The 27022-nt window shown below is 61.3% G+C and overlaps 1 protein-coding gene across 1 annotated transcript; it reads left to right on the forward strand.

The window, feature by feature from the left end:
* The first annotated feature begins 1477 nt into the window (after nucleotides 1-1477).
* On the forward strand, nucleotides 1478-27002 carry TMEM201 (transmembrane protein 201). The gene is made up of 11 exons (XM_026519894.4): nucleotides 1478-1724; nucleotides 8292-8412; nucleotides 8986-9174; nucleotides 10333-10509; nucleotides 12046-12395; nucleotides 13001-13204; nucleotides 18583-18812; nucleotides 21975-22046; nucleotides 22600-22899; nucleotides 23695-23832; nucleotides 24872-27002. The coding sequence occupies exons 1-11, from the start codon at nucleotides 1612-1614 to the stop codon at nucleotides 24967-24969; spliced, it is 1992 nt and encodes a 663-aa protein (XP_026375679.1). The 5' UTR covers nucleotides 1478-1611; the 3' UTR covers nucleotides 24970-27002.
* Nucleotides 27003-27022: the final 20 nt, after the last annotated feature.

Below are 27022 nucleotides of genomic sequence, written 5' to 3' on the forward strand. Positions count from 1 at the left end.
TATATATGACTTGGAAAACCCTCATTGCTTACCCACTGGGTGCCAGTGTGTAAGACGTTCTGTATTTTCTCATGGAAATGGTTTCTCGCAACCTCATGAGGCAGGTGTTAACCGTGATCCACATTTTACAAATAAGAGAGGCTCAGGTTTAATGACTTGCTTGAGGTCTGAGAGATGGTAAGTTGTAAAATGGCCAGCAGTGGGTTTGTAGTGCTTGTTGGGTAGATGACTATAAGGTAGAGGGGACATCTGAGCCTGAGGAATGGTCTGACCGAGGCCGGGGTCCAGCAAACCACCCCATTCTCTCAGGGATCAGGAGCCCGCAGGCACTACCCCAAAGGTGAGATTCTGCTGGTAACACCCAGGAAGGACGCAGTTGTTGGGTGCGTTCTGCGGTCTCTGAATCTTCCTTGGAAAGAAAACAGTATTGAAATACAGTGCCACACATTTTGAAGGAGGTTTCACTGATGTTTGTTCATTCTTGGTGAGAGCAGCCACACAACCAAGGCAAGGCTCTGGCCCTGACCCAAGCGGCAGAAACAGGAGCGGCCTCTCTCACCAGCCCCTGGGTCCTGTGCCCTGCTCCCTGTCCTCTCCGCAGCTCCTAGGAATGCTGGTGCCTAGGGTGCAGGACAGAGTAACTGGCAATAAGAAACAGCGGGAAAATTTGCTGCGAAATAACCCCACACTGACACTGCCCCACCACAAGAAGAACTCGTGTTGACCTCAGAAACACTGGAAAAGCGTGGACACTGAGACAGGTATCGTGTAACTGAATAGGAATATTTACAACCCGCTGTTTGTTTTGTTTTTTTAGTATGAAAGTAATTTAGCTCAAGCCCATAATACTGAAACTGGCATAAAGTGGAACTTCTCTAAATCCACGCCCCTGGGGTAACTTTGCAGCTCAGTGCTAACAGTCCTTACTGACTTACTACGAGCTTACACATATTCTAGGAGTGTCTTTATTAACTTAGTTATTACCCAAATCAATGGGCATGTTCCGTTTATTTTTGAACAGTATCCTCCCTCCAGGCCAATAGCTCCCACCTTACTTTCCGAAGTTCCGAGGTAGGTCTGTCCTGTGACCCGTTCAACCTCGCCCCTATGGATGGACGTTCATGTTTCCATTAACTAAATTTTTGTCCAGTGGAGTGACTTAAAAGAGCTGCAACTTGCAGCAAAACAGGTGTTCGAGCACAGGCTGGGCTTAGCCAGCGTTGGGCAGGCGGGACTAGCGGGAGGAAAGACCACTTACGGCCTGTGCCCCATGGTGCTAAGGTTGGCCGACTTTGGTGGAGGCGGCTGGCGCGGAGGAGGGCGGGGTACTCGGCGCTGCGCCACCTCCCACCTCCCGCCGCGGGGGGGCGCGCGCGGCCCTGAGCCGCAGCTTCCGCCGGCGCCCCGCCCCCCGGGCTCGCCCCGAGCCCCGATTGGCTGCGCGGCGGGAGCGCGCCGAGTCAGGGGGCGGGCCCGCGCCGGCTACAAAGCGGCGAAGGTCACGGCGCGAGGAGGCGCGCGCCGCCGCCCCGCGTCCCGCCTGTGGCCCTGGGCCCCCAGCCCCGCGGCCCACCGCCAGTCGTCCGCTGCCCGGCGCCCGCGCGGGGAACCATGGAGGGAGTGAGCGCGCTGCTGGCCCGCTGCCCCACGGCCGGCCTGGCCGGCGGCCTGGGGGTCACAGCGTGCGCCGCGGCCGGCGTGCTGCTCTACCGGATCGCGCGGAGGTGAGTGCGCGCGGCCCACGCGGCCTCGGCCCGCCGCCCTCCCCCCGCTCTGGCCCGCTCCGGGGCCGCACGGCGCCTCCCTGCCCGCGAGGCCGCGGCGTGGAAATGGGGGCCCGGCCTGTGCGCCCACGCGCGGGGACCCGCTCTGCATGCCCGCGTCCCCCTGGGGGCTGGGTTGGGAATGTTCGTGGTGGGGGAGCGGCCGCGGAGTGGGTTCGGGGATCCCAGGAATGCGGGGCGGGCGAGGACGGCCAGCGCGTGGGTTACAAACTTCCTCCCCCACGGAGACGCGTGCCTGCTGAGCCGCGGGATCTGCGGGGCCGCCCCACGCCCACCCCGGCCCCCGACACCCTGCGGGAGAGTGCCGCCGAGGTGGGACTGCGCTCTTGTCCGCCTTCAGCCCTGCTCCGCGGGCACACGTTGGGATGGACTGATACTAGCTGGCACTTTCTGGTCGGCTCAGGCGTTGTTCTCATTTCATAGGGACCCAATCAGAGTCACGACCCTAGCAGTCCCTGGAGAAGGAAGCAGAGGGACAAAAGAGCTGAGTAAATTGTCATTAATTACAAGAGCCACCGTGTGAACTGGAGCCTGCATTGCTAACCCCTGGGCTACACTATCTCCCAAGAGCAGGAAAGCCTGATATTCTTTAATGGGCTGGGCCCCTGCTGCTGCCGCCGCTGCTGCTGAGCTGGTTCAGTGGCTGCCCCAGCCCTGACAGGGCTCAAAGATCGTGGTGACCCTCGTATTCAGAGCTGGCCTCTCTGAGGAGCCTCCGTGGTCAGGGATAAAAGCTGAGGGGCCTCTTGTTTCATCAGGGCCTCAGGGGCAGCCCAGCAGTTTCTGCATCTGATCCAGCCTCTCAAAGGACAGAGAAAAAAGATAGGGTTGTGAACACATCCTAGGAACAGAGTGGGTGGGTTTGTCGTTTCAGCAACGGACCCGCAAAGCTCAGATATGAGGTAGGAGAAGAGAAGAAACGTGCCTGCAGTCCCTCAGCAGCAAGTGGCAGAGCTGGGATTTGAACCTGGGCAGTCTGGTGGTTCTTCCTTAACTGCCACCATATGCTGCTTCTCACCCAAGAGAGAGAGAAGTGAGGGCGACTTGAGTCACAGGCTTTTTGGAGGAGGAAGGGTAGGAGGGACGTCAGCTGTGTCTGCAGGGTGAGCCAGCCAGGCGGGCTGAGGAAGGGGTGGCCTCCCAGGGGAGGATGGCTGGGGATTGAAGGAGCTCCCAATTCAAGGGGTCCCTTACACTGCATGTCTTCCAGCGTTCCAGTTCCTGCCCAATTTCTGGAAGCTGGAGGGGCTTCCAGGACCAGCTGGTTCAAAGTGGTCGTTTTATACATGAGGGCACTGAAATGCAAGGGCACGTGGCAGTTTGCTCTGATTCCCAGAGCATTTGGACAGCGGACGGGAGTCCAGGGCCCGGCTTGTCTCCTGGACACTGCTGCCTCCCGGTTGCCCTGGGGTGGGGAAGGGCACACCAAGGGTCAGAGCCTGGGTCAGGCTACAGTTGTATTTAGTGTGGCCCAGTTTGGACTGGGTTTGCTCGCTGTGCCTCAGGCTCCTGTGTCTTCAGCTGTGGCTATTCTCAGGGGGTCCTGTTCTCCCCTCCTGGGCTGCTGGCCGCAACTTTCCCTCTCCCGGAGATAGGAATCTGGGGACTTGGGGCAGTGTTAGGCAAGCTGGCTGGAGGGGAGCCAGGAGGGTACCTGGAAGGCCTTTTCACTCCAGTGGCACGACGCCAGAGTCACGGTGTGGCATGGGGACCTCTTGGTTGGGCTGAGAAGGACCAGACCTCTTACAGGATGCTCTGAGATTTTTGGAAAGCATTGGCTTTTGTCTGGGCATCATAAATTGGCCACTGTGCTGAGCCAGAAGCAAGACCAGCCCTGTAGAGACTGAGCCTGTCTCCCTCCAGCAGGGAAGACACTGTGACAGTGAGGAACGTTGGCTTTGGCTGTACCATGGGTTTTGAGTAACCCTCGGGAGGGTGTGTAAGGAGAGTTTCTGGAAAGTGACTTGGTCGGATGGCGTGCTGCTGGGCTCAGCATAGAGGTGGCAGAGACCTAGAAAGCAGACTGGCCCAGTAGCCTGGGGAAGAGGCCACTTCTCTGAAGGGCTGCAGCCCTCCCCGAGCCTCAGTCCTGCCTGGATTGTTAGGAGCTCGTGCTGACGACACACCCGTCGAAGTACCTGCACAGCGCCACCTCCAGAAACCCACTCTCCGGATGCGGAAACGGGGCTTGGAGGGCTTGGGCTCGTACCCTCCTCTTGCCTCTGTGGAACCGCAGATCCACTCTAGCCCTTCAGCTTCTGACCAAGCCCCACACTCTGTGTCCTCGCTGAGGACACGCGGGAAGCTGCCACTGTCCCCACGGGCCGGGAGCCGGAATTACACTTCCCTGGGCTAGCTTTAGCCTGCCCCTAGGCGGTTGTGATGGCTGCCTGTTCCTGCCCGGCCCCAGACACCCATCTCCGGACTCTCCTGCTCAGCATTGTGTCCAGGATCTTCTCTCCTGCTGGCACATCTCTGCTCGGGGCCTCCCGTGGCACCCGTGGGTGTTTATTGGAGTATCTACTTTCTGGGGTTTGGAGACAGAGAAGGGCAGCCTCCTGGGTCGTAGCAGAGCCTCGGCCTGGCGTCCAGAGTCCCAGTCTCCCGCCCACCTCTGGCCGCACTCTCCTGCTGCTGCACACTGGCCAAGGGGCCACCACCCCCTGGATGCACGCTGGGTGTTCCCTCCCCCCCTCGGCCCAGCAGTCCCGCCTGCTTGAATGCCATCTGCTCATTGTGCCCTGCTGACCAGCAAACCCATTCTTTAGGGTAACGGCACATGTGCTCTGCTTGTTGGCCTCTCCTGTGACATCTGTCACCAGCTGCCCTGTGAACTTTTCTCATCTCGCGTCCAGGTCAGAAGCGGAGAGCCTGCTCGTTTCTGTCTCCCTACAAGCCTGGCGTGTGCTCAGTAAACACAGGTTGTGCTGAGGTGAAGGAGGGCAGTCCGCCGTCCCCAGGCCAGGTCTGCCCCCAGACAGGTGGATTTGGGGGCTTTCTGGCTTGAGGCTGGGCGGGAGGCCGGGAGGCACCAAGTTGCTTTTTGGTGCTACCGTGCTGTGGCCCCGGGGACACCGACTCAGATTCTCGTGGTTGGCGAGCGCAGCGTGTGCTGTCCACTCAAGGCACGGAGGAGCAAGTGAGGAGCCACCTGGGGTCCAGCAAGGCCCTCCTCACCTGTGAGGCTGTCCTGCGCTGTCTTTTGGGGCCCTGCCAGAGACAAACCTCCTGGTTCCTAAGGGAACCAGCCTGACTCTCATAGAGACGGTCTCGCACACTTCACGCAGCCAGCACACAGGGCCCAGAGTCATAAGCTGTCTGCCAGGCCCCTCTCAGGGGAGGCTGGGCACGTCTTGGGCCTGGTGGAAACATGAACACACGTCTTCCCCAGACGCCAAGCCTGCTTGGATAGGGCGAAGCCCCATCCTTGTGTCTCCTCCATGTGACACGGTGCTGGGCTCCCAGCAGGTGCCGAGGACCTAGAGCTGCAGCCCTCAGAGGGGTGGGCTCACTCCTAGAACAGACGCCCCCGCCCCCATCTCTAGGAAATGTCAGGGCACGAGCCTCGTTTTCACTAAATGTCCATCCGAGCTGACGGGGTGATACTGTTGTTGAGAGCGTGTGTCCATTTTTTTCCCCCCAGCATGTGTGTTTAGGGCTTGTGGAGGGGTGGGCCGGGAGCACGTAGCTGCCCCCGCTTCTCCCACGGGGCCTTCCCTGCTCCTGGCTGCTGCAGGTCTCCTCTGGCTCCAGCAGAGCCCAGGAGGTCAGAAGCTGGGTGAACCCTTCCAGACCCTCCCGTCCGCCCACCTGCTGGGGCCCGACCTTCCTCCATTGGGCGGCCTGGCCAGGGCCCTCTCGCTCTTGCTTGTGTTACAGGGACGTGCTATCTTACTACCTCAGACGTTGTCCACAGCGCAGAAGGGGTTTGGAGGTTTTATGAGGGGCCCCGGGGGGGCCTTTCCCTGAGCAAGAGCAGGACCAGCGCTAAGCCGGCTCAGAATAGAGAGCCCCTAACCCTCCTCTGTCAAGCCTGGTACAGGTGGAGGTGGAGGTGGGTGCAGCCCTGGGAGGAGCTGCGCTGGTGGGGAGCTGACACCCGTGCCCAGCACCCCAGTGCTCGCTAGCCTATCCGCTGCTCCCGGGCCCTGGACCCTTTCAGGACTGGCCGCATAGGAGCCGGCGGACCGCCACCCTCACCCCCCCTGGCAGGGATTACCATGGGGTGACAGTGAAAGGAGCCAGAGCCGCTGGCTGGCCCGGGAGACCAGAGCTAATCCCCCGCCCCCCCTTCCTGCTACCCGCTTCCAGGCCAAGCTCATTTCCTGAGCAGCGGAGCTGGAGGCTCCCAGTGGAAATGATGGCTTCCTGGGGCAGGAGGGGGTCCAGGGGCTCCCTGCGACCGAAGCCGCACGTCCTGCTCACCCACGTGGGTCCCCAGGGCCGGCGCCTTTATCTCCTGCCTGGCTCGCCCTTTATGCTGAGGCTGCCGGCTCCTCTGCTTGGCTTCTCTCCAGAGGCCAGGTGTGGCCTGGTGGGGGGCGGAGGAGGCCCATGGTGAGGATGGGGGTCCCGGGGGCAGGTGAGAGAGGTCTCTCGGCCTGCGTCATCACTCACTGGGACGTGCCTCCCTGCGCCATCACAGAGACGCCTGTAAAGCAGGTACACGTTAAGAAAAGGCAAGCCAAGTGCCAGCATCTGGGCGGAGCAGGTTTCCACACCTCTCGCCTTGCCTGGCACCACCTTCTCCCGCTCTGTGCGTGGAGCCCAGGGACGCTGTCCAAGCGCCTCGCGCCAGCCACCTGCCAGGCTCAGCACTTTCCTAAATGCCCTGGTTCGATCCTCTCAGCGGCCTCCGTTTGAGGCAAGGATTATCATTATCCCCATTATCCCCAAAGCAGTGGAGGTTCCAGGAGCTAGGTGACTTTCCCCAGAGGCCATATCACACAGCCGGGACCGCAGTGCGTTGTGGCACTGCCGTTTCTAGGCCTTGCTCTGGCCTCTTGCCGTTGACAAGATGTGGTGGTCCCTTGTCCATCACAAGGGCTTTGGCCTGAACAGGGGCAGGGAGTGTACTGCTGTGGTTGCCGGGGTGACCCAGGGTGCCCTCTGTGTACCCTGGGGCCCTTCCTTGTGTATCCTGTTCTCCCCCACCCCCTTCCTAGCCTAAAGACCATTTAGTAGGCACTTAGGCCATCATTGTTCTTCTGTACTTCCCACCCTTGACATTCTCTTGTCTCCAGGTGGCAGGTGGTAAGACTGAGGCCTGGACACCCCTCATAGCCTGCTCATGGTCAGTGGAGGGCAAGGGAGGGGTAAGGCCAGGAGGCAGCTGCGGTACTAGGAGCTTCCTCCAAGGCCCCTGGCAGGCGCAGGGACAGGAGGGTGACAGAGCTGGCCCTTTGCATTACAGAGCGCCTTTATGTGTCTTGTGTCATTGGATCGTTGTAACACACGGATGCACGGATTCTGTGATCGCTCGCACTCAGCAGGTTCAGGCCAGGCTGGGAGAGGAGGAGCTTCCTGGGGCTCACGTCTAGAAGTTGGCAGAGCCAGGGCCTCTGGCCTGAGGAGGCGCGAGGTTGTGGCCACCCTGTGGTCAGCACTTGGGTGGTGTGGCTGCCCACTGCAGCAGGGGCCCAGGCAGGACCCCAGAGCTGGAGGTGGCCTCGGGGGGAGCACAGGGGGGACAGAGGCCGTGAGGCCTGGACCCCAGGGCTCAAGCAGCTGCCACCCATTGCCTACATGGTTTCTAGATCCCTGGGACTGGAGGGGTTTGTTGGGCAGTTGCTGTACTCCCCCCTCCTCCACCCCATGGCCAGTGAGGTGGGAGGAGGGGCCCAGAGCACAGATCCGCCAGTGTCTGGGCCAGGATTATCCTGCAGACCCCACCTGTCACTGCATGTGTGGCCGACCAGGGCCCCTGTGGATTGCCTGCCCTGTCCCCTCCAGCAGGGACTCTTGGCTCCAGTCTGAGCAGCTGTCTGTAGTCCCTGGCCCTCCGTCTCCTTGGCCTCGCTCTCTTGGGATTTTCATCTGTGGCGCACAGGAGGCTCCTGCCATCTGGAAACTCCCAGAGGAGCCCTGTTTCCACAGCCCAGGGACAGGCCCAGGGTGTGCAGGCCTCAGGAGGGTGGTCCTAGAGCCCGGCCCCTGTTGCCCCTCTGCCTGAGCCCCCGGGGGCTGGAGGCCCTGGGTTCCCATGTGGGTTCCCATCTTCAGCTGTTCCCCAGGGCGGGGGGCGGGGGCGGTGGATCGGGGATGGGGAGCACAGGCGGGCAGGCTTTGCCTGGAGGCCTGAGGAAAAGCTCGACCCAACCTCGGCCTCGTTGCTGGTCCTCCTGGTGAGCCCTGAGCATGCAGCCGAGCCCCTCACCGACTATTTCCTCCGGCCTGCTGCGTCTCCGGCTCTGGGTCCCCCGGCCTGCTTCCCATGCTCTTTCTCCAGTCCCCATAGCACGGGTGGCAGAACTCTTCTGGCTGACGCGACCCTGTCCTCGTCCACAGGATGAAGCCGACGCACACCATCGTCAACTGCTGGTTCTGCAACCAGGACACGGTCGTGCCGTACGGGAACCGCAACTGCTGGGACTGTCCCCACTGCGAGCAGTACAACGGCTTCCAGGAGGTATGGGCTCCCCTCCTCCCGGCAGGAGGACGCGGGCCCAAGGCGCTGGGGTGGCAGTGTCACACCACTACAAGTGGCGGATCGGGGTTCACACCCAGATCTTTCTGGCTCCGAAGCCCGTTCCCTGCCTTGTGTCAGACCAGGAGTCAGCAGGCTCTCTGCAGAGGCCGGGTAGCGGCCCTGTGGGCCATGCTCTGCTGCGACCGCCCGGCTTTGTCATCCCACCGCCGCAGACAACACGGACACAAGCGCGCGTGGGCTCTGGTGCGGAGAAACTTGCGCAGACCCAGGCAGCCAGCCCGCGGGTTGCACTTGAGCTCCCAGGTGTGGCAGGGTGCCAGGGGGTACGGGGTGGGGGGCAGGCTGCACGCTCAGGGCTCCATGGGAAGTTTCTTCAGAAGAGAAGCTTCTGTCGCTCATGTAAAGAAAGGAGAGGTTTAAGATCCGCCACCTTTTCCCTGGAGTGTCGCTAGATGGGGCCTCCGTCCTGACGCCAGGCCTCAGCCGGCTCTCCTGTCCGCAGGGGTGGGGCTCCCCCGCTGACTCTGGTCCCCTTCCCCCCTCGTCCCCCAGAATGGCGACTACAACAAGCCCATCCCCGCCCAGTACCTGGAGCACCTGAACCACGTGGTGAGCAGCGCACCCCCCCGCGCCCCGGCGCAGCCACAGTGGGTGAGCAGCCAGGTGCTGCTGTGCCGGAGATGCAGCCACCATCAGACCACCAAGATCAAGCAGCTGGCCGCCTTCGCGCCGCGGGACGAGGTGAGGGCGTGGGGGCCGTGGGGGGGGCCCCTCCTCATCCTGCCCCGCGCCAGCCCCGCATCCTGGGCGCATGATTTCTTCCACCTCCGTTGGAGCACGCTTCTTGCTCCCCGTCCTGCTCGTGCTTACGGCCGTCAGGGCTTCCGGCCCGCGCCTGCTGGAGGGGTTTGTGCCGTGCAGGGAGGTGGGGTGCTTGGGCTCCCGCACAGGCCCTGTCGGACCCGTCCCATCTGTGTCCCCGAGTCAGTCTTGTCCGCTGGCTGGGCAGGTGATCTGCTCCGGAGTTGGCGCAGGACGCTCCCAGCTTCTAGGACGGGAAAGTAGGTACAGCCGAGCGGCCCAGCGCTAGGCCCTGGTCAGCTCGCATATCCTGGCTGCCTGCCCCCTGCCAAGCCTCTCCCAGTCGGGGGGTTCCTGACCACCAGAGAAGAGCCCGCCTGGGGCTCAGAGACTCTGGCTTTCCCACAGTTCTGCCGGCAGGAGCTAGGGCCGGGCCGGGGGTGACGGGCAACGTGCCTAAGGAAGGGAAGGCACGTGCAGTTTGGCAACCAGAGCAGCTGTTCTGGCATATTCAGTCCCAGTGAGAGACCAAACTGATAACCTTCCTGGCCACCGCAGACTGAAACGTTTGACTCCCCTGGGGAAGGAGAGGTGTGTTGCCTCATCTCTGGAGGGAGAAGGGGTAAGACTTAAATCTTCTGGGCTCTTCCTGAAGCCCAGAGGACCCTTCAGCTCCCACGAAAGCCCTTGGCTCTGTAGTGTTTTCTGGACCCTTGGTCTTAAGGGGAGGGGCAGACCCTGCCTCTGGGTGGGTTCCGTCTGCATCGAAGTAGTAGCCGGGAGCTATTTCTCCTACGACTCACCTGCCTTCCTCGAGCCTGAAGCAGGGGCCACGGCCTGAGCTCCTGGCCTCCGGGTGCGTCCCGTGCAGCCACAGAATCGGACTAGAGAGGTGCCTGTCGCCCGTGGGTCCTGCCATATGCCAGGTTCTGGGCCGGGCCTGCCGCTCGGGAGTCGGCATCACTGCACGCAGTAGGCCGTGTGTCCGCTCGGGCAGCACCGCAAGCAGGTTCCAAGCAGGGACGATTTGCTCGTGGTCGCCCCCCCCCCCGGCCCCCTGAGGACGCTGAGCCTTTATCGTGCCCCCCGCCCCCCCAGGGCAGGTATGACGAAGAGATCGAGGTGTACCGCCACCACCTGGAGCAGATGTACAAGCTGTGCCGGCCGTGCCAGGCGGCCGTCGAGTACTACATCAAGCACCAGAACCGCCAGCTGCGCGCCCTGCTGCTCAGCCACCAGTTCAAGCGCCGGGAGGCGGACCAGGGCCACACACAGGTTGGAGCGAGCGCCCCCCCCAAGAGCGTTCGGGGAGTCACACCCTTGAGATGGAGCAAGAAACCCCCAGATAGAGGGCTGAGCCCCCGTGAGTGGAGGGCAGGTCTTCAGAGCTGAGATCCTTTTCCTGAAGGCAGGAGCCTTCCCAGGGGGCCCCATTCCCACCTGTTCCCAGGCCCCTTCGTGTCCTTAGCTCAAGCAGGGGTCCCAGGAAGTGTGGCTCAGGATCGCGTTGCGTTTATGTCTGTGCTCTTGAGAGCGGGGGTTTGTCAGGGCCCTGCTGTACCTGGATGTTTTCCCCAACACTGGCATGCGTCCCCCATGGTACCCTTCGGGGGGGGTCCACCCTTTGGCCCCGGACCCCCCAGTTACAGCTGGAAACCAGACTTGGGGAGTTAAATAACTTGCAGAGGGCCACACACCAGGATTTGAACCTGGGACTGTCTTGCTAAAACTATTTTTAGGTATTATCACTGTACTAGGTTGATGGAATGTTCTGGTTTAAAAACTCTGATGTAATAGGTGGATTAGAAGTAAAAACCATCCACCCCAGGGGTGCCTGAGTGGCTCAGTCTGTGAAGCGTCTGCCTTTTGCTCAGGTCATGATCTCAGGGTCCTGGGATTGAGCCCCCGCATCGGGCTCCTTGCTCAGCGGGCAGCCTGCTTCTCCTCCTGCCTGCTGCTCCCCCTGCTTGTGTTCTCTCTCTCTGACAAATAAATAAGTAAAATCTTTTAAAAAACCCAAAGAAACAAAAAACAACCCATCCACCCCAGAGATATTCCTCCCTACCCCCTCGGGTGCCCAGATGGGTTCTGCGTCCAGCTGGTGTGCGGTTTCAGGCTGCACCCAGGCCCCTGACCACAAGGCCACAGCCCCGGCCTGCACGCCCACTTCTGCACAGCAGGAAGCCAGACGCACTGACCTTTGGCTTTCCTCCTCACCACCGTGTTAGACCAAACAACTTATTGCTGTGTTTTTTTACCTTCATTTTGGCCTGAGTTCTATGTGTATTATAATTCCAGTTAAGATCACGATAGGAGCTTTTGATGAGAACTTGACAAAATGAAAAACTTCCTAGAAAAAAACGGTCACCATAATATCAAAAGGGTTTTTCTAAAGAACGTGGTAGAGCAGTAGCTTATCCAGCGTAGTGACTTCCAGGGTGGGGGAAGGCCGAGAAAGGAGACAGGTCAGTGGAGCACAGCAGGAAACCTAGAAACAAAGCTGGGAGTAGGTGAGGATTTAAGACCTAGTAAAGACACTGTCTGTGACCATCAGGAACCAGGTGGCTTTTTTTTTTTTTTTTTTTTTTTTTTTTTTCCAAGCGGGGCTGAAGCTTAGGACTCTTAAGATCAAGACCTGAGCTGAGATCAGGAGTCGGACGCTTAACTGACTGAGCCACCCAGTCATCCCTGAAACCAGGTGGATTCTTCAGCAAGTGCTGTGGAGCCCTGGCCCGACCCCCGCACAGAGCAGGCACTGGGGATGGCTGTCAGGGGCGCTGGCCATCTCGCTAACCAGTCTCTCTCCCTCAGAGCTTCTCATCCTCAGTGAAGGCCCCGGTCCAGGTCATCGTGCTCCGCGCCCTCGCCTTCCTGGCCTGTACCTTCCTGCTGACCCTCGCACTCTGTGGCACCAGCAACCCCTTTGCCCCAGAGGCCACCCTGCCCCCAGCCCTGCCGCCCGGTGGCAATGGCTCAGCCGCACCCGACAACAGCACTGCCCCGGGGGCGGAGGGCTGGCAACAGCTTTTGGGCCTGCTGCCTGAGCACGCGGCCGAGAAGCTGCGCGAGGCCTGGGCCTTCGGGAAGAGCCACCAGATGGGCGTCGTGGCCCTGGGCCTGCTCACCTGCCTGCTGGCCATGCTGCTGGCTGGCCGCATCAGGTGCGTGTGGAGCCAGGCGGGGCGGGACTGGGTGGGAGGAAAAGTGCCCGGAGTTGAAGCCAGGAGGCTCTGCTGGGCACGCAGCCTGGGTGAAGCTCCGTGGTGTGGCTGGAACAAGACATGGTCCCTCTTCTCCGGCAGCTGGGAGTCGGGGGGGTGTGGGGCGCGAGGAAAACAACGGCCTGCCCAGGGCGTGGTGGCACTTAGAGCTGGGCTGCCCCTCACCGCTGTGAGCTTCGGCCACATGGCATGCTTCTTGTCCCCTCAGGCTCCTCATCTGCCGAGTTGGGGAGATGATGCCCACCCAGCTGTCTGGTTGTTGGGGGACCAGGTGGGGCCCTTCTCCCCTGTGCACTTGGAGAACGTACTCAGTGGTGTCCGCATCATCTCCGGGGCTCTGAGGAAGGGGCCTTAGCCCATTCAGAGTCATTCAGCGCATGGGTGTTGGACGTGGGGGGTCAGAGGCCCCTGCTCTCCTCTTGGCCCTGGACTCTGTCCTCTGAGCAGGGCCAGAGATGGACATGGGAGGCTGGAAGTGGCGGGAGAGGGTAGGTTCTTACCCTGCCCGCCCCAGGCCCTCACCGTCGCCCCTCCTCTGTCCGCAGGCTCCGGAGGATCGACGCCTTCTCCACCTGCCTGTGGGCCCTGCTGCTGGGGCTGCACCTGACTGAGCAGTACCTGCAGGCCGCCTCACCCAGCTGGCTGGACACACTCAAGTTCAGCACCACGTCCCTGTGCTGCCTGGTGGGCTTCACAGCAGCCGTGGCCACAAGGAAGGCGACGGGTCCGCGGAGGTTCCGGCCCCGAAGGTCAGAGAAGCAGCAGTGACTGCGGGGGGAGGACAGACGGACGGACAGGCCCGGAGCGGGGACCCTCTGACTTGCGTCTTACCTGCCTCACTCCTGCCCTTGCCCAGCCTAGAGCCCCCTGTCCTTTCTGGCACCACCAGGCCACCCTCCCAAGTGCCCTCTAGCTGTCCATCACTGCCGCCGTCTTTCTGGCCAAAGACCCCGTCACTGCCCAGAGACTGGATCACGGGTGGCGCCCACACAGCCTGCCTCTGACCCTGGGCCTCCAGCTGGCAGCTCCAGGAGCCCCCACCCTGGCCGTGCCCTTTTCCGGGTTCTCACACTGTGGGTGAGGGGCAGGTCCCTGCTGTCTGCTGCTCCTCTCACTTCGCTCCATCCCTGAGCCCCTGGCTCAGGCTGGTGACTGTGGCTGCGGGCTGGGCCCTTGCCGCATGGCCTCCTTGGGCTGCTTGGCATGGGCAGGTGCTGCTGAGCAGAGGCCCGAGCAGAGCCCCCCACTTTGTCCCCACCTCACTTCCCTGGTCTATCCTTTTGGTCCTGACTGCGGTCTGGCCAACCCTCACGGAGCCGGGGAACCCAGAAGACACAGGGCTGCCCCCCACCCCCCGCTCTGGGTTTACAGTTCAGTCCCAGCTCCAAGACCTTCCTGAGATCCGTGGTCCCTCAGCCTCTTTCCCCGGGAATGGAGAACGCAGTTCTTGGGTCCCGACTGGGCCTGACCGTGAGTGTATGGGGGAGGCTCTTGAGGGGGACAGGCAAGAACCCTGCTGCTCCAATGGTCAGCAAGTGTCGTCTTAGCAGCCAAGCTGCTGTGGGAGTTTGCCCAGGTGGGGATCCGAGCAGTCTTTCCTTTATTCATCTCTTTTTCGGGCACTGCTGAGGGCTAGACTTAACCAGGGCAAGCACGCACTGCTCCCTCTTCTGAGATGCACCTGGCTCTGCCTTTAAAGCCAGGGCCCAATCCTGGTGGCTGAGCCCTCCACCCACCCCTGCAGGGGCTGGGATGCAGGGCTGCCGAGCAAAGGCTGCCCCGCCTGGCTGGCGGTGGAGGCCTGAGTGCTCTCGGCCTGCTCCCCTACCGTGTGCCTGGGATGTTCCATTTCCTCCACTCAGCTCCCATATGATGCCTGGGGAAAGTTCTCACTCCTTCAGGATAGCACGGGGCAGGGGCCAAGAATGACACATATGACACTGGGTCATTTGTCACCTTGTTCCTCTCTGGCCTGTCACTACCCTCCTGGCTCCTGGCACCGTTCATGGAGGCTGTCGAGCCTCCTGCTTTCCAGTTCCCTGTGGGGCAGCTTCCCCTTCTGTGGGGCCGGTGGGAGGGTAGGGACAGAGCCTCTGCTCTCGGGGAAGCACGCCTGCTGCTCATTAGCTGGTTCTAGCCAGGCCCCGGCTCTTCCCAGCCTCAGTTTACCGTCTGTGAAATGAGAGTGGACCTTTCTCCAGGGTGCCTGAGTGTTGACCTTGGTGTGGACGCAGAAGTGCCACCCACATGCAGAGGAAGTAGTTAGCCTAGGGTGTCGTGTCCAAGTGCCGTCCCAGCAGGCGTGCGGCCCATGGCTGTCTCCTTCCTGCATTCTGCACTCTGATGACTCCCTCCAGGGCCGGTGTGCCCTGCCACTCGTCACTCTGAGCAGCCGTGCCCCTCCAGATGGGACCCCAAGGGTGCCAACCACTCCCCTTTACACATCGGAGCTGGGGGAAGGCAAAGCAGATGACAGGCATGTGAGGGTCATGCTCAGCAAGGGGCCACCGACTAGCCGAACCTGAGAGGGAGGTCGGAGAGCACCCTGGTCAGGCCCTTCATGGGGCCTGGGCCCCACCGTCATGGCCCTTATATGTTCACCGGGTCCTGAGAAGCCAGCCCACCCCACTCCCATGCGTGTGCGGCAGCCGGTCCCCTGCCCTGGCACCTGGCTGGGTCCGGAGCTGCCCCCTTAGCTGTGTGGCCCCGTCAAGGCCCCGCCTGGCTGGGCTCGGCTTGTTCTCTGGGGGGTGAGGTGCAAGATGACTGACCAGGAAGGAGGAGTGGGAGCCTCGCTGAACCAGGAGCGAACCCTGCTGGCCTGGCCTTGCTGTCATGGGGGGAGAAGGGGGACGGCCCACCCGCCTGTCCCTTCACCCCCAGTCAGCCTGCCAGAGAGGGGAGGAGGCGGCAGGTACCAGGCCAAGATCCAGTGGTCTGTTGGCCATGCATGCCCTCCTGTACAGAGTCTCCCGTTCTCAAGGAAACTGACAGTGTGATGCTAATTACTGCTTTTCTTGGCATTGACTAGAAGCAGGACATCTGTGTGTATGTGTGTATTTAAGTTAAATTATTTATAATAACCATAACCAGCTCTCTTGCTGGCCAGGAGCCCCTGCCGAGGCTCTAGCGGGGAGGGAAAGACGCCCTCACGAGAGGAGCCTCGGCAGAGCACGGCTTCCTGGGCTTTTTAAGAGTTTTGTGTGACTTTTTAAAATTACCTGTCTGTCCTTTAAAGTTCATTACCTGGAGCGTATTCCAGCACCTTCTGATGTTTGCTGGCAACAGCTGAGGAAGTGCAGGCAGCCCTGGGATCGTGGCTTATTAACTGGAAATGTGTTTCCTTTCCCGGGACCTCTGTCCCCTCCACTGGGGACGACTATCAGACCACCTGGGGTCGGGGTGACTATCTCCAAGACGTGAGGGAGGCCCACGTGGCTGTCTTCTCTCTCCGAGTCTGGGGTCCCCGCCAACGGGCTGAGCAACGGCCTCGACGCAGCCGCCCGGGGAGGAGCCCGTGTCCCTCAGTCCGCGACTATTGCCACGTGTCTCGCCCTCTCTGGTTGTGTAGTGCACCTGCGGAGGACTGGCCGGTGACTCTCTCTTTGCTGTAACCGTAACTCCTGGCCGTAGATGTCGTGTTTTTCATGCTGTATTTTCAATAAATGCCTCCGGGGCTCTGCTCTCACCGGCGGGCATCGGGTACCATGTCTTTTTTGTTTGTTCTTTCACGTTCCTTCGGAGGCTTCTGGGCCGGGGCAGGGGACTTCGGGGCATAGGCGTGCCCACAGGAGTCAGGTTTGGGTGTTGGTGACGCAGGCCCCAAACGGCTCCGGGCCTGGCTGTCCAATGTGCCCTGCTGGGTCCTCTTTTCCCCCGTCTCAATAAACTGCTGCTTAAAATGTAGTCCTTTCTCTACTTCCGTTCCTGTCTCGGACTGGGATTGGGTTGAAAAAGACCAGCCAGCCTCCCTTAGTGTCAGATGGGACGTGGTACAGCCGCCTGCCCCGTCCCAGAACCTGTTTATCCCAGTGGGCGTACAGACTTGGATTCGGGGCTGAGTGCCTCTCTGAGATGGGGGTTGAGGGTGCAGGGTGGTCTGGGGGGGGTGCTTGCCAAAGGAAGCGTCGATACTTTTGAGCTCTCTGGGGCCTGGCAGAGGTTCCCAGGGACCGTCTGCTGCAGAGCCGTGATGGGAGCTCCCTTGGCACTTTACGAGGATCTGCTAGTTGATTGATGTCACTGCGTGTCACAGCAAGAGGGGACAGACCAAAGAACCGGCTCCTCGGTGCCAACAGTCTTAGTGGAATCAGAGATTGGGAACAGCTCCTGTGCCAGATGCTGAGAGACTTGCGTTTTAAGACCTGGGGTGGCCCCAGGTGTGAGCAGGATCTGGGAAAAGCAGGGAAGAGCTGGAAAGACCCTGGAAGCTTCTCCTGGGCACAGCTGACCACCTCCAAAACCCCCAGCCCGATGTGGAGCCTCTCCCCTCACTTGCCAGTTGGAGGGGTGAGGGGGTGTCGTGGGCTCTGCGGTAGGGGTGGGCACAGGAGGCCCAGTGCAGAGTCCTGCTGCCATCTGCTGGACAGGCCTGGCATCCCCTGCCTGGGGACTGGGTCTTCGAGGAGGTGCAGGCCCCGGCAGGGGACAGAACTTCACCCGCGATCAGAGCAAGCTGGCCAAAGGTCCCAGTGCACCTTCCCTGCCCCTACAGTGAGTGAGGTGGCCCCCCCACCTCCAGCTGTTCCCCCACAGGAGTGGCGCCATCCTGCCAAATGGACCCCAGTACTACAGTGACAACACAAAATCGATCTGTGTAGAGATAGAACTTTCCTCGGGTGTCTGGGGGCAAGGAGGTGGGTGTCTGACAGGCTTGGGCAGAACAAGTCAGCATGTGGAGTGCGGGCACAGCCAGCCTGGAGTTGGCCAGAGCCTTCTGGCGACTGGCTTGAGTTCCAGCCACAATTTCCCCATGTCCCCCAAACCCAGGGGCCCTGCCTTTGGTTCTGACATCCAGGTAGCCTCCTGGCACTTTGGAAAGCATTAAAAAGCTCCCATGATTCTCTAGGAGGGCAGTGGTGGACCCCACACTTGCCTCATAGAACTTGTTTAAAGCGAGGGCTAGGAGTAAAAAATAGAGAAATCAGCCGAGTGTAGTTTGGCTAGCAGTGCCCTGAGTGTTGGTCACACGGGTGCAGGGTGGGTCCCTTAGCAGGCCCCCGGCTCTGCTGCAGGGCCTGACCAGCCTGCCCATCCATCAGCACCTTGTCCATGGCCCCAATTGTCCTTTGGGACTGAGGTAAGGCCGGACCTCCCCCAGCTCCGTCCAGACGGCGGACTAATGTATTAACTGCCTCTGTCCCTCCCCTCCCTCTGTAATCGGTTGCCTTAATCAGAAGCATGGTTGACAATCTGGCTTGGGGCCACCAGGTCCTGTGTGATTTGCCCCATTCTCGAGTTAAAGAGACACTGTCACCTTCCGTGTTTTGGGCAGCCTTGCGATCGTTTACCGGTCTTTTCTAAGCTTGAGTTAGGCTTGTGTCTCCCAAGAGCCTCTTCCCAGGGATCCCTGAGGCTGGCCGCCTCCCCCTCCGCTCTGCAAGGGGCTTTAGATGAGTGTCCAAGACCAGAGAGCAGCAGTGGGATTCCCGGAGTCGGGCCCTGGGGAGCAGGGGGCTCCCTGAGCTCAGCTGCCCTGGCAGGAGGCTCTGGGCATGGAGCACAAAGAGGCCAGGGGAGCCCAAGTCCTCTGACTTCATTGAGTGCCTGGCACGGGGTTGGGCATTTTTGCTTCAAGGCGAAGGGTTGGCGTGAGGTTGGCAAGGGCGACAGTGTCACTTTAATACCGAGACTAGTAGCAGAACTAGTTTGCTGTGAAGCTGAGGGGGATCGGAGGGGGCATGCAGGGAGGGGTGGGTCACGCTGGCACCTCCCAGCCACCCGCTCCTAATGGCGTGAATGTGGTCGGACTGCTTTTCTGCTTCAACTAACGCACGCCTCCCTGGGACCCCGACTCCGGCCCCACCTGGCACCAGGGGAGAGGGGACGGGACCTGTGCGGAGGCCACCTCCAGAGCCTCCCGGGGCTGACTCTCCTGTTCTCTCCCGTGCCCGACGGGCTCTTGCAGGTATTTCCCACGCGATGTGGCCGGCCTCTTCCCCACGAGCCCCAGCCTGGCTGTGCCCTGCCCGAGTGCAGGCCCTTCGCCGTCTCTGTTCATCCCCACCCCACCCGGCTTCCTGCCGCTCGCCAACCAGCAGCTGTTCCGGTCTCCTCGACGGGCCTCGCCCTCCTCGCTGCCAGGCCGCCTCAGCCGGGCCCTCTCGCTGGGCACCATACCGTCCCTGACGCGGGCAGGTAAGAGGTGCTGGCGCCTGGGCGGGCAGAGCGGGGCTGGGCGCGGGGACGCCAGCCGAGCGCGGGGCGGGACGCGGGGCGGGACGCGGGGCAGGAGGGCGGAACAGGGGTCAAATCCTGGTGAGTCCACTCGGCAGCTGCCTTACTACTCTGAGCCTCAGTTTCCCTCCAAGAAAACGAGGTTAGTAGGAGAACCTGCCTGTGGGTGTTTGTGTCAAACAAGGTGACACATTCAAAGCACCTTCTAGAAGCGTAGCTGGCACCTTGCAGCTACGTTGGGCGTTGTCTTTTACCACCAGTCTTACTGTTGTTATTACTGCCATGGTTTTGAGACCTTGGGGGCTGGAAAATTTGCCCACATTTATGGAGTGCTTGCTGCATGCGGGCCCTGGCACGACCGAGATCTGGTCCTTGGCGCGACGGACTTTGTCTTATTCTTCACCTTTTCCGGCAGAATCTTTCTGGGAAGTCAGTTATAAATTAAATCTGGTGTTTCCTCCTCGGAGCCCAGCGAGTGCTCTCTGATGGCCCTCAGTGCTTTGGGAAGCTACCCCGGGCGGACTGGGCTTGTCTCCTCCTCGGGCTGTGTCCTGGGGGGGCTGGCTCCCTGGTAGCAGGTTTGGCAGTGGGAAGCCACGAGGCAGGATCCCAGCCTCCAAGAATATGGGTGCCATCTTAGTTAATCCAGGCTTGGTGACCTGCAGTCCGTGTCTCATTTGAGCCCCTTGGCTGCTCCACCGGGTTGGGGGCTCCAGCTCCAGTCAGATTCCTCTCTGAGCTTCAGTCTCCCCCCATGATTTGCCCAGGGTCCCACTGCAGCTTGGAGCCGGGCTTTGTGCCCAGTCATCTGGCTCCTGAGCTCAGGTGTCCTCTTGGGTAGAGGGTGGGTCACACTGCAAGAGGGTTGGGTCACATGGTCCCTAGGGTTCAAGGCCTTTGGGGTAGGGCCGAAGGTGTGATTGTCCTGAGTACAGATGCCTGGACTCGAGATAGTTTTGTGTAAGCAGAAGTGAGCTGGCTTGCTGGGCAAGCCGCCCTCCTCTGGGAATGGTCATTCAGCAGAGCTCTTGATCCCCTGCCTGTGGCCCTGGGAGTGGGGGGGACCCTGGAATTCTCTGAATGTGGGAGGCCCAGCAGCTGGGCCCTTCCCCTAGAGGGTTCTCTGGAGCTGGCCGTCAGGCCTTCTGGGTGGGGTGAGTGTCAAACAAGGTGGGGCTAGCTGGGGCCAAGGTGGGGACAGGGGCCCAAGCTCCCAGGCCTCTGTAGGACCAGCTTAGTTGGGGTCCTGCCGGAGCCTTCCGGTGGCCATCTTGGGGGGAGAGGTGCAGACTGCGGGGGAAGGCTGCCTCTTGTTTTGCTCTTTAAAACATGAAATGACTCGGGCCCCTGGCTGGCTCAATCAGTAGAGCATATGACTCTTGGTCTCAGGATCGTGAGTTCAAGCCCCCAAAACAGAAATGACTCTGGTTAATGTCCCACAAGGTGAAAGGCAGGGACCTGACCTCCGAGGGGCACCTTCCTGCCCCTCCTGTTCCCTGTAGGGCAGACACAGGGTTGAAAAACTGAGCCCCAAGCTCCCTGCCACCGCTCCTCCCTCTGGAGAAAAGTCCACTAGCTGCCGGTCTGATAGAGGCAAAATGGGGGTGTTCAGACGCCCCCATCTCTAGCAGGCTGCTGATAATACACACGCTGTGGGGCTGTTGTGAGCACCTGATGCGGGCAAGTGAAGTGCCAGGAATCGTCAGCTGGGAGCAGCCAAGCAGGCCCCCAGCCCATGACCCTGGGAGGGTCTAGAACCAGAGGCTGTGCCTCAGGGCCAAGGTGGGCATGACATCAGGGAAGCTTCTAGAACAGGGCCCTCAGCAAACATGGCTGCTGTTATTACTATGGGATGGGAATACCGATAACAGCAATGACCAGAGGCTTAGCTCCTCCAACGTAAAGGCCATTTTGCTTGTATCCTGAGTTGATACTATGATGGTTTTCCTTTTCCCCTGGAGCAGAGATGTCCCTGCCTGTTCCTGGTGGCCCTGGAAGAGAATTTGAGGAGGGAGTGGGCAGACTGCTGAGGGCGCCAGGAGCAGCCCTGCCCTGGGCCGCACACTCCTGGGATGACTCTCCGTGCGTGACTCTCCGCACACGCCAACCCCGGGGGGCCGAGCTGGGGGCTTCCATTTCCAGCGCCTTGGGAGCGGTGGGTGGCATCCCAGAGCCAGTGCCGGCTGTTGAGGCTGCGTCTCCCACCCATCGTGGAGGACCCGCAGCCTCCCTGCTGCCCTGTGGGGCTGGAGGCAAGGGCGGCAGGGCAGTTCTGTGGGACACAGGCTGGTCTCGGAATGTCCAGTGCCGGGTGGGATCCCAGGGTCTCCCTGCCGGGGGCGCTGAGAAGGAGTTTTTGCAGCTCCTTGGCTCAGGTAGCCAGGAGGCGCTGGTGGTCTGGGGCTCAGGTGCCAGGCTGGGTTCCTGTTTCCTGTGTTTCCTTCTCGCCCTACTCGCCTCTGTTCCTCCCTGCTTCCAGCCTCATCCCTGCGTCCCTACAGCTCATGCCCAGCAAAGAGACTGCTCTCCTAGCATCCATAGAACAGGTTCCGGAAAGGCCGCATGGCCACCCTTACCCAGACACGGGTTGGCGTGGGTCTGTATCCCTGGGTCTTGTGGGGGACGGGGCAGGCGGTGCGCTGTGACCGAGGGCCCCCAGCGCCCCTAGGGGGATGGAGCAGCAGCGGCTCAGGACGGCACGCAGTGGCCGCTGGGTCTTTCCACACTCTGCTCTCAGCCGAGTGCTGGGGGAACACAGGTTACGTGGGGTGGTGTCTCTGCCCTTGGGGTGCACTTGACTGAGGAAAAGCAGCATGTTCGGTGCCCCCTGAGGTGCAGCACGGCCGGCAGGTGCAGGTTAGTGGAGGCGGGACCCCAGAAGGCTGAAGGAGAGGCTCTGGGGGGAGGGGGCCGTTGTGGGTTTCTTTCTGCACGAACTGAGAGCGGGCCACGTGGATCTCGGACGGTGGTTCAGGGAGTCGGTTCAGAGCCCGTGTTTTCGTGAAAGCCTGACGTGAGTGACAAAGGTTAAATGTCAGCAGAGTGGGGACTGGAGAATGGAGGGGGTGGGCGGCTGTCGTCACCACGGGCCTGACATGTGTCACCCTTTTCTTTCCTCTCCAGACTCGGGGTATCTATTCAGCGGGAGCCGCCCCCCGTCTCAGGTGTCTCGATCTGGAGAGGCTCCCGTTTCAGGTAAGGAGGACGGGGAGCTGTTTTCAACGGGGACCGTGTGGGCCTGGGTTTCCAGAGCGTCCTGTGGGTGGGACAGCATCGTGGCTAAATGTGAGCTTTAGGGGCCTGCGTTCAAGTCTCAGCCCTGTGCCTCCCAGCTGTGTAGTTCTGGGCAAGTGACTCAGCCCTGTGCCTCGCTTTCCTCTTCTGTGAAATGGGCGCGGTGGCTTCCAGGATTCGATATCATGCTGTCACCGTCGTCAGTGATGACTGACGGAGACACGCACCCAGGATCCCGCCACGAGCAGGGCTGGGGTTCGCTGACCTTAATTAAGTCAGGAGTGCCCTCAGCGGGCAGAGGGCATGTGGCGAAGGGTCTGTGATCCTCTGCCCTCCCTCAGCCCCCGGCAGGCTTCCCTCTGTCCCCGTCTTGGTGCAGCCTTGCCTTTCTTCCCGGGCTGCTAGAGGAAAAGCCCCAGGAACAAGGCCGCCGTAGCAAGGATAGCTGCGACGGTGGGGAGCACGCACACCCCCCATTCTTACCAGAAGTCTCTGTCCTCCTCCTGCCCTCCAGATTACTTCTCTCTGCTGTCGGGGTGCTGCCCCTCCTCCCCACTCCCTTCCCCGGCGCCTTCCGTGGCCGGCTCCGTGGCCTCCAGCTCTGGCTCTCTGCGCCACCGCAGGCCCCTCATCAGCCCGGCCCGGCTCAACCTGAAGGGGCAGAAGCTGCTGCTGTTCCCATCACCCCCCGGGGAGGCCCCCAACACACCCAGCAGCTCAGACGAGCACTCGCCCCACAACGGCAGCCTCTTCCCCATCGAGCCGCCCCCGGTGCCCCAGAGATCGCCGGCACAGGACACGAAGCTCACTGTGGGTACGACCCTCTGACTGTCCTCCCGGGAGATGGGAGAGCCCAGCTGAGCTGTGACAGTGCCTCTGGGCATGTGCAGGTGTGGGACGACCCACAAGAGGCCGCGCAGGGCCTGTCCTTGCGCTCACCCGGGCACGTGCTGCCGCTCTCCCGAGCTCCAGGCACTCCCGGCCTGGCTTCTGGTGACCTTGAACCGTGGAGACATTGCCCTCTGTTGGCTGACTTTATTTTCTTCTTTTGCAATTGACCTTAAGGGTTTTGTTTCTTGGGATGGATCAGAAATGCATCGTGCCCTGCTAGCCTGTGTCTGTCTGGTCGCAGATATTTTTGTTTTGCTCAAACGGTGGTGGTCTGCCAAGCATTTTTAAAATTTTTTAAATTAGGCCTCAACCTTTAAAATTAAGAACTTTCACACGAATGTGTGGATTTACAGTGCCTCTTACAATGTCAGAAGACGTGGCCGCGGTAGGTCTGAATACTGGCCAGACAGGTGGAAGGACGGGTTGAGACCCCACGTCCCAGCCTTGGCCACCCCCTCGCCCCGCCCCACCTCCCGAAGCCTCCCTCGTGGCCTCATCTGCGCCTCTTGGCCATGGAGTTTGCTGCTCCTGGTTTAAAACCCACTCCCTTCGTGGCAGCTGCGCAGCTGGGATGGGAACAGGACCCTGGCCTCCCGTTGCCCAGCGTCGGGCAGGTGGGCTGGGGGGGCAGGGCTGGCTGGCCGCATCCAAGGATGGTCATGGGATTGGAGGTCGAGCTGCCCCACGTCTGTCGCTGAGACACCCCTTCTCTCCGCAGACATGAGGTCAGTGCCAGAAAGAGGCAGTGCCTGCAGCAGCCGGTCCATCAAGAAAGAGGACGACTCATCTCAGTCATCCACCTGCGTGGTAGACACCACCACCCAAGGGTGCACAGAGGAGGCCGCCGCCTGGAAAGGTCTGTGCTCCGACCTGGGGGAGCGGGGCAGGGCGGCGTGGGGGCCACGGGACTGCAGCCCGCATCCCCTCCTACTCTGTCTGGGACCCTGGGAGAGAAAGCCCTCCAGGGCCCTCAAATGGCAGAGGACAGTGAGGTAGCCCACCCAGCACCTTCCGGGTCTGGCCACCACTGGGCGGACAGACAGATGCCCACCCTCGGCTCGGGGTCTGGATCTGCACTAGTAGGCCGCCCCTGGCCGCAGGGAGTTGGTTAGATTTAACAGCAGTAACATCTAGTACCGGTGAGAACGTAGTTCCTCAGCTGTGCCGGCCGCCCCTCGAGTCCTCCAGTGCCACGTGTTCCAGTGCCACATGTTCCAGTGCCACGTGTGGGCTCCTGTTCGCCCCACAGACGCAGAGCGCTTCCGCCCTCTCACAGAGTCCCCAGGGAGGATGCGGGCCCAGAGCTGGGGGGTTCACATCCGGCCCCTCTGCGTGCGGGCCGCGGGGCGGGGCATGAGAGCAGGTCCTGGTTCTGTGACACACTGGGCACACGAGTCAGCCCAGGAGAACCCGGGGACACGTGTGTGGAGACGATGGGTGGACACGTGTACGGGGAGTCTTTCTGTACAGATCATTCTGAGCTGACCGGAAACAGGTGCTGGCCCCAAATCCGGCTGGTCTGCAGTGTGACCCAGCAGCCGCGAGACCCCAAGCACAGACTTGGGGCGGGGAACTGGAGCCTGGGCAGGGTACTGCTCACTCCCCTAAAGCCCCCGTTTCCTGTCTGTACACCGGGGGTCGCCCTCCTGACCCGCTCACCGGGGTACAAGTGCGGGACGCCATAGCCCAGTACCTGCCTGGTAGCGCGGGCTCAGGAAATGAGGCTCCTTTGGGGAGGCAGGACTTGACCAAGTGACCCCCAGGTGCAGGGGTCTTCCTGGACGGGGAGGCCCTGGGGGGCTGGGCTGGTGGTCCGCTGCACAGTGACCCTACCACCCACAGGTCCCTCTTCTGACCTTTGTCCCTCTGACTGTGTCTCTCGCTCTCTCTTGAAGGTCGTTTCGGGCCCTCCCTGGTCCGGGGCCTCCTGGCTGTGAGCTTGGCCGCCAACGTGCTCTTCACCTCGGCCTACCTGTACCAGGTCCTGCGCTGACCTGCGGGCTGCAGCCTCCCGGTGCCCAGAGGGGCTCGGGGGCGCCCAGGTGCATGCTGCTTCCACCACTGCCGGCCTCGGAGCTGTCCCCAAGGGGCTGCCTCCGCTGCCCTCTCCAGGGCCCTGGACCTCGCTGGGCCCGTCCTGTCCTCGGGATCCCTCCCCCTCACCTGACAGACCGCAGGGCTGAGCGCGGCCCGTGAGGTCACTCTCCTCCCTGCCTGTCTCCTTGCCTGACATCACTTGTGTTTGGTGCTGACCCTGATCCCGAAGCCAGGGGTCCCCGAGGGGCCGCAGGACCCTGGGGTCCTCTCCCCCACTGCCCAGCCCGCCTGGCAAGAGGGCCACTACTACTGTAACTGCAGCAGGAGCCGGCTGCCTCCCGACCCTGCGCTGCGGGCGAGGACCACGTCTCTGTACTGTATTCTTGTCCCACGCAGCTGCCTCAGGTTCCCTGGGGGAGGAGGGAGGGACAGTCCCTGTGTCACTCACCCTCAGTCCTGCCCTGTGAAGAACAGACCCCTTGGGCGGGCCCTCTCGAGGACGGGCATCTCCTGCCCCTGTCTTGCCCTGTCCTGTCAGCTCCAGGCCTGCGTGCTCTCTGCTCTCCTGGATGGGCAGGTGGGTGCCTGGGGTCCCCAGCCCAGGGCCCCTCAGAGTTCTAGTGTAAGCGCCTCTCCTCCCTTCTGCCCTCTCGTGCCCCCATTTTATTACCTCTAGTGACCTTCCCGGCAGCAGCCCCATGACACTGAGAACACTACCCAGGGCACCCCACCCCCTTTCCAGGCCTGCGCTTCCGGGTCCCTCCATGCACTGCCCGCAGGGGCCTCGCTTGGCCCTCAGCCTGCATTGCCCTGCAGGACAGGCCTGGACAGGCAGCCTGCGGGTCTCCGAGGAGACCGGACCCCGCCCCCGCCCTGCACAAACCTGGTCCCTTTCAGCCCCCGAGACCCTACTTCCTGCCTCCCTTTCGTTGTGCTGTCACAGGGGGCTCAGTGCGACCTCTGTCTCCAGGCCACCTCAGCTGGCTTTCTGTCCCATCCCACTCCCCTCAGGCCCTGCCATTGCCCTTCCAACCACTACCAGAGATTCCCGCCACCGCCCCCCCCCCCCCCCCCCGCCTTGTGCCAGCGTCCTGTCCTGCCCCTGAGCAGAGGAAAGAGAGCCCTTGGTCTGGCACAGGGAGCCCCCCCCCCATGCTGTGAGGAATGAGTGTGCGTGTGGCCCTCAGATGTGGCCTCGGACACGGGCATGGGCCGCGTGTGTGTCTTGCACGTACCCGTGCCCCTTGGGGAGGGATGGCGGTCTTGGTGATTTCTGAGACTTGCTGGCTGGGGGGGGTGGTGGTCATGAGGGCAGGAGGAAGGGTCTTTATCATTCAGGGATAAAGTTTAATTTTATTTTTCTACACATTTTTGCCAGGTAAGGCGTTCTGCGGGTAAGCAGGACGCCCCCGGTTCTCCCTTCCAGGGAGGGTTCGTTTTTTTAAGCCTTGGGTGCTTTTTTAGTAATTTTTTTTACCATGCGGGGAAGGAGTTGCTCTGACTTCCCCTCTCTCCCCTTCCCCCCACTCCTGTCCTGAGAGCTGTTTCCTGCCCTGTCTCCCACCCCAGCACATGGCGGGTGGGGGGCCGGGGGCCACACCGGGACCCTGAGTCCGACTGCCGGAGATGATTCCAGCTTGGAGGTGGTGCTTCTTGGCCCCATTTGTATAGTGGGCATGTGTGTCGAGTTTTTTAATTTCGTTTTTTGCCTAACAAAGCCAAACTCCATTCCCAAATACCCTTCCTCTGTGGCTCTGAGGAAGCCCTGACACAGAGTGCCCGCCCCTTTCCTCTCGGCCTGGCCAGCTCGGCCACTCCTGCCCCAGACTGGAGGTCCCAGCACCCCGCAGGGGCAGGGGTGAGGCAGAGTGGGGAGGGGGGCTTACGTATGTTTTCTTTCAAACAAAAAACACAACCTTATTTTTCTTTACAAAAGCAAAAAAGGAAACCAAAAAAGATGCCAACCTTTGAACTATATACTTCAGTCCATCTTGTCTTTATTCTGTTCA

Source organism: Ursus arctos, unplaced genomic scaffold (genome assembly GCF_023065955.2).
Source record: "Ursus arctos isolate Adak ecotype North America unplaced genomic scaffold, UrsArc2.0 scaffold_32, whole genome shotgun sequence".
NCBI classification, from domain to species: Eukaryota; Metazoa; Chordata; class Mammalia; order Carnivora; family Ursidae; genus Ursus; species Ursus arctos.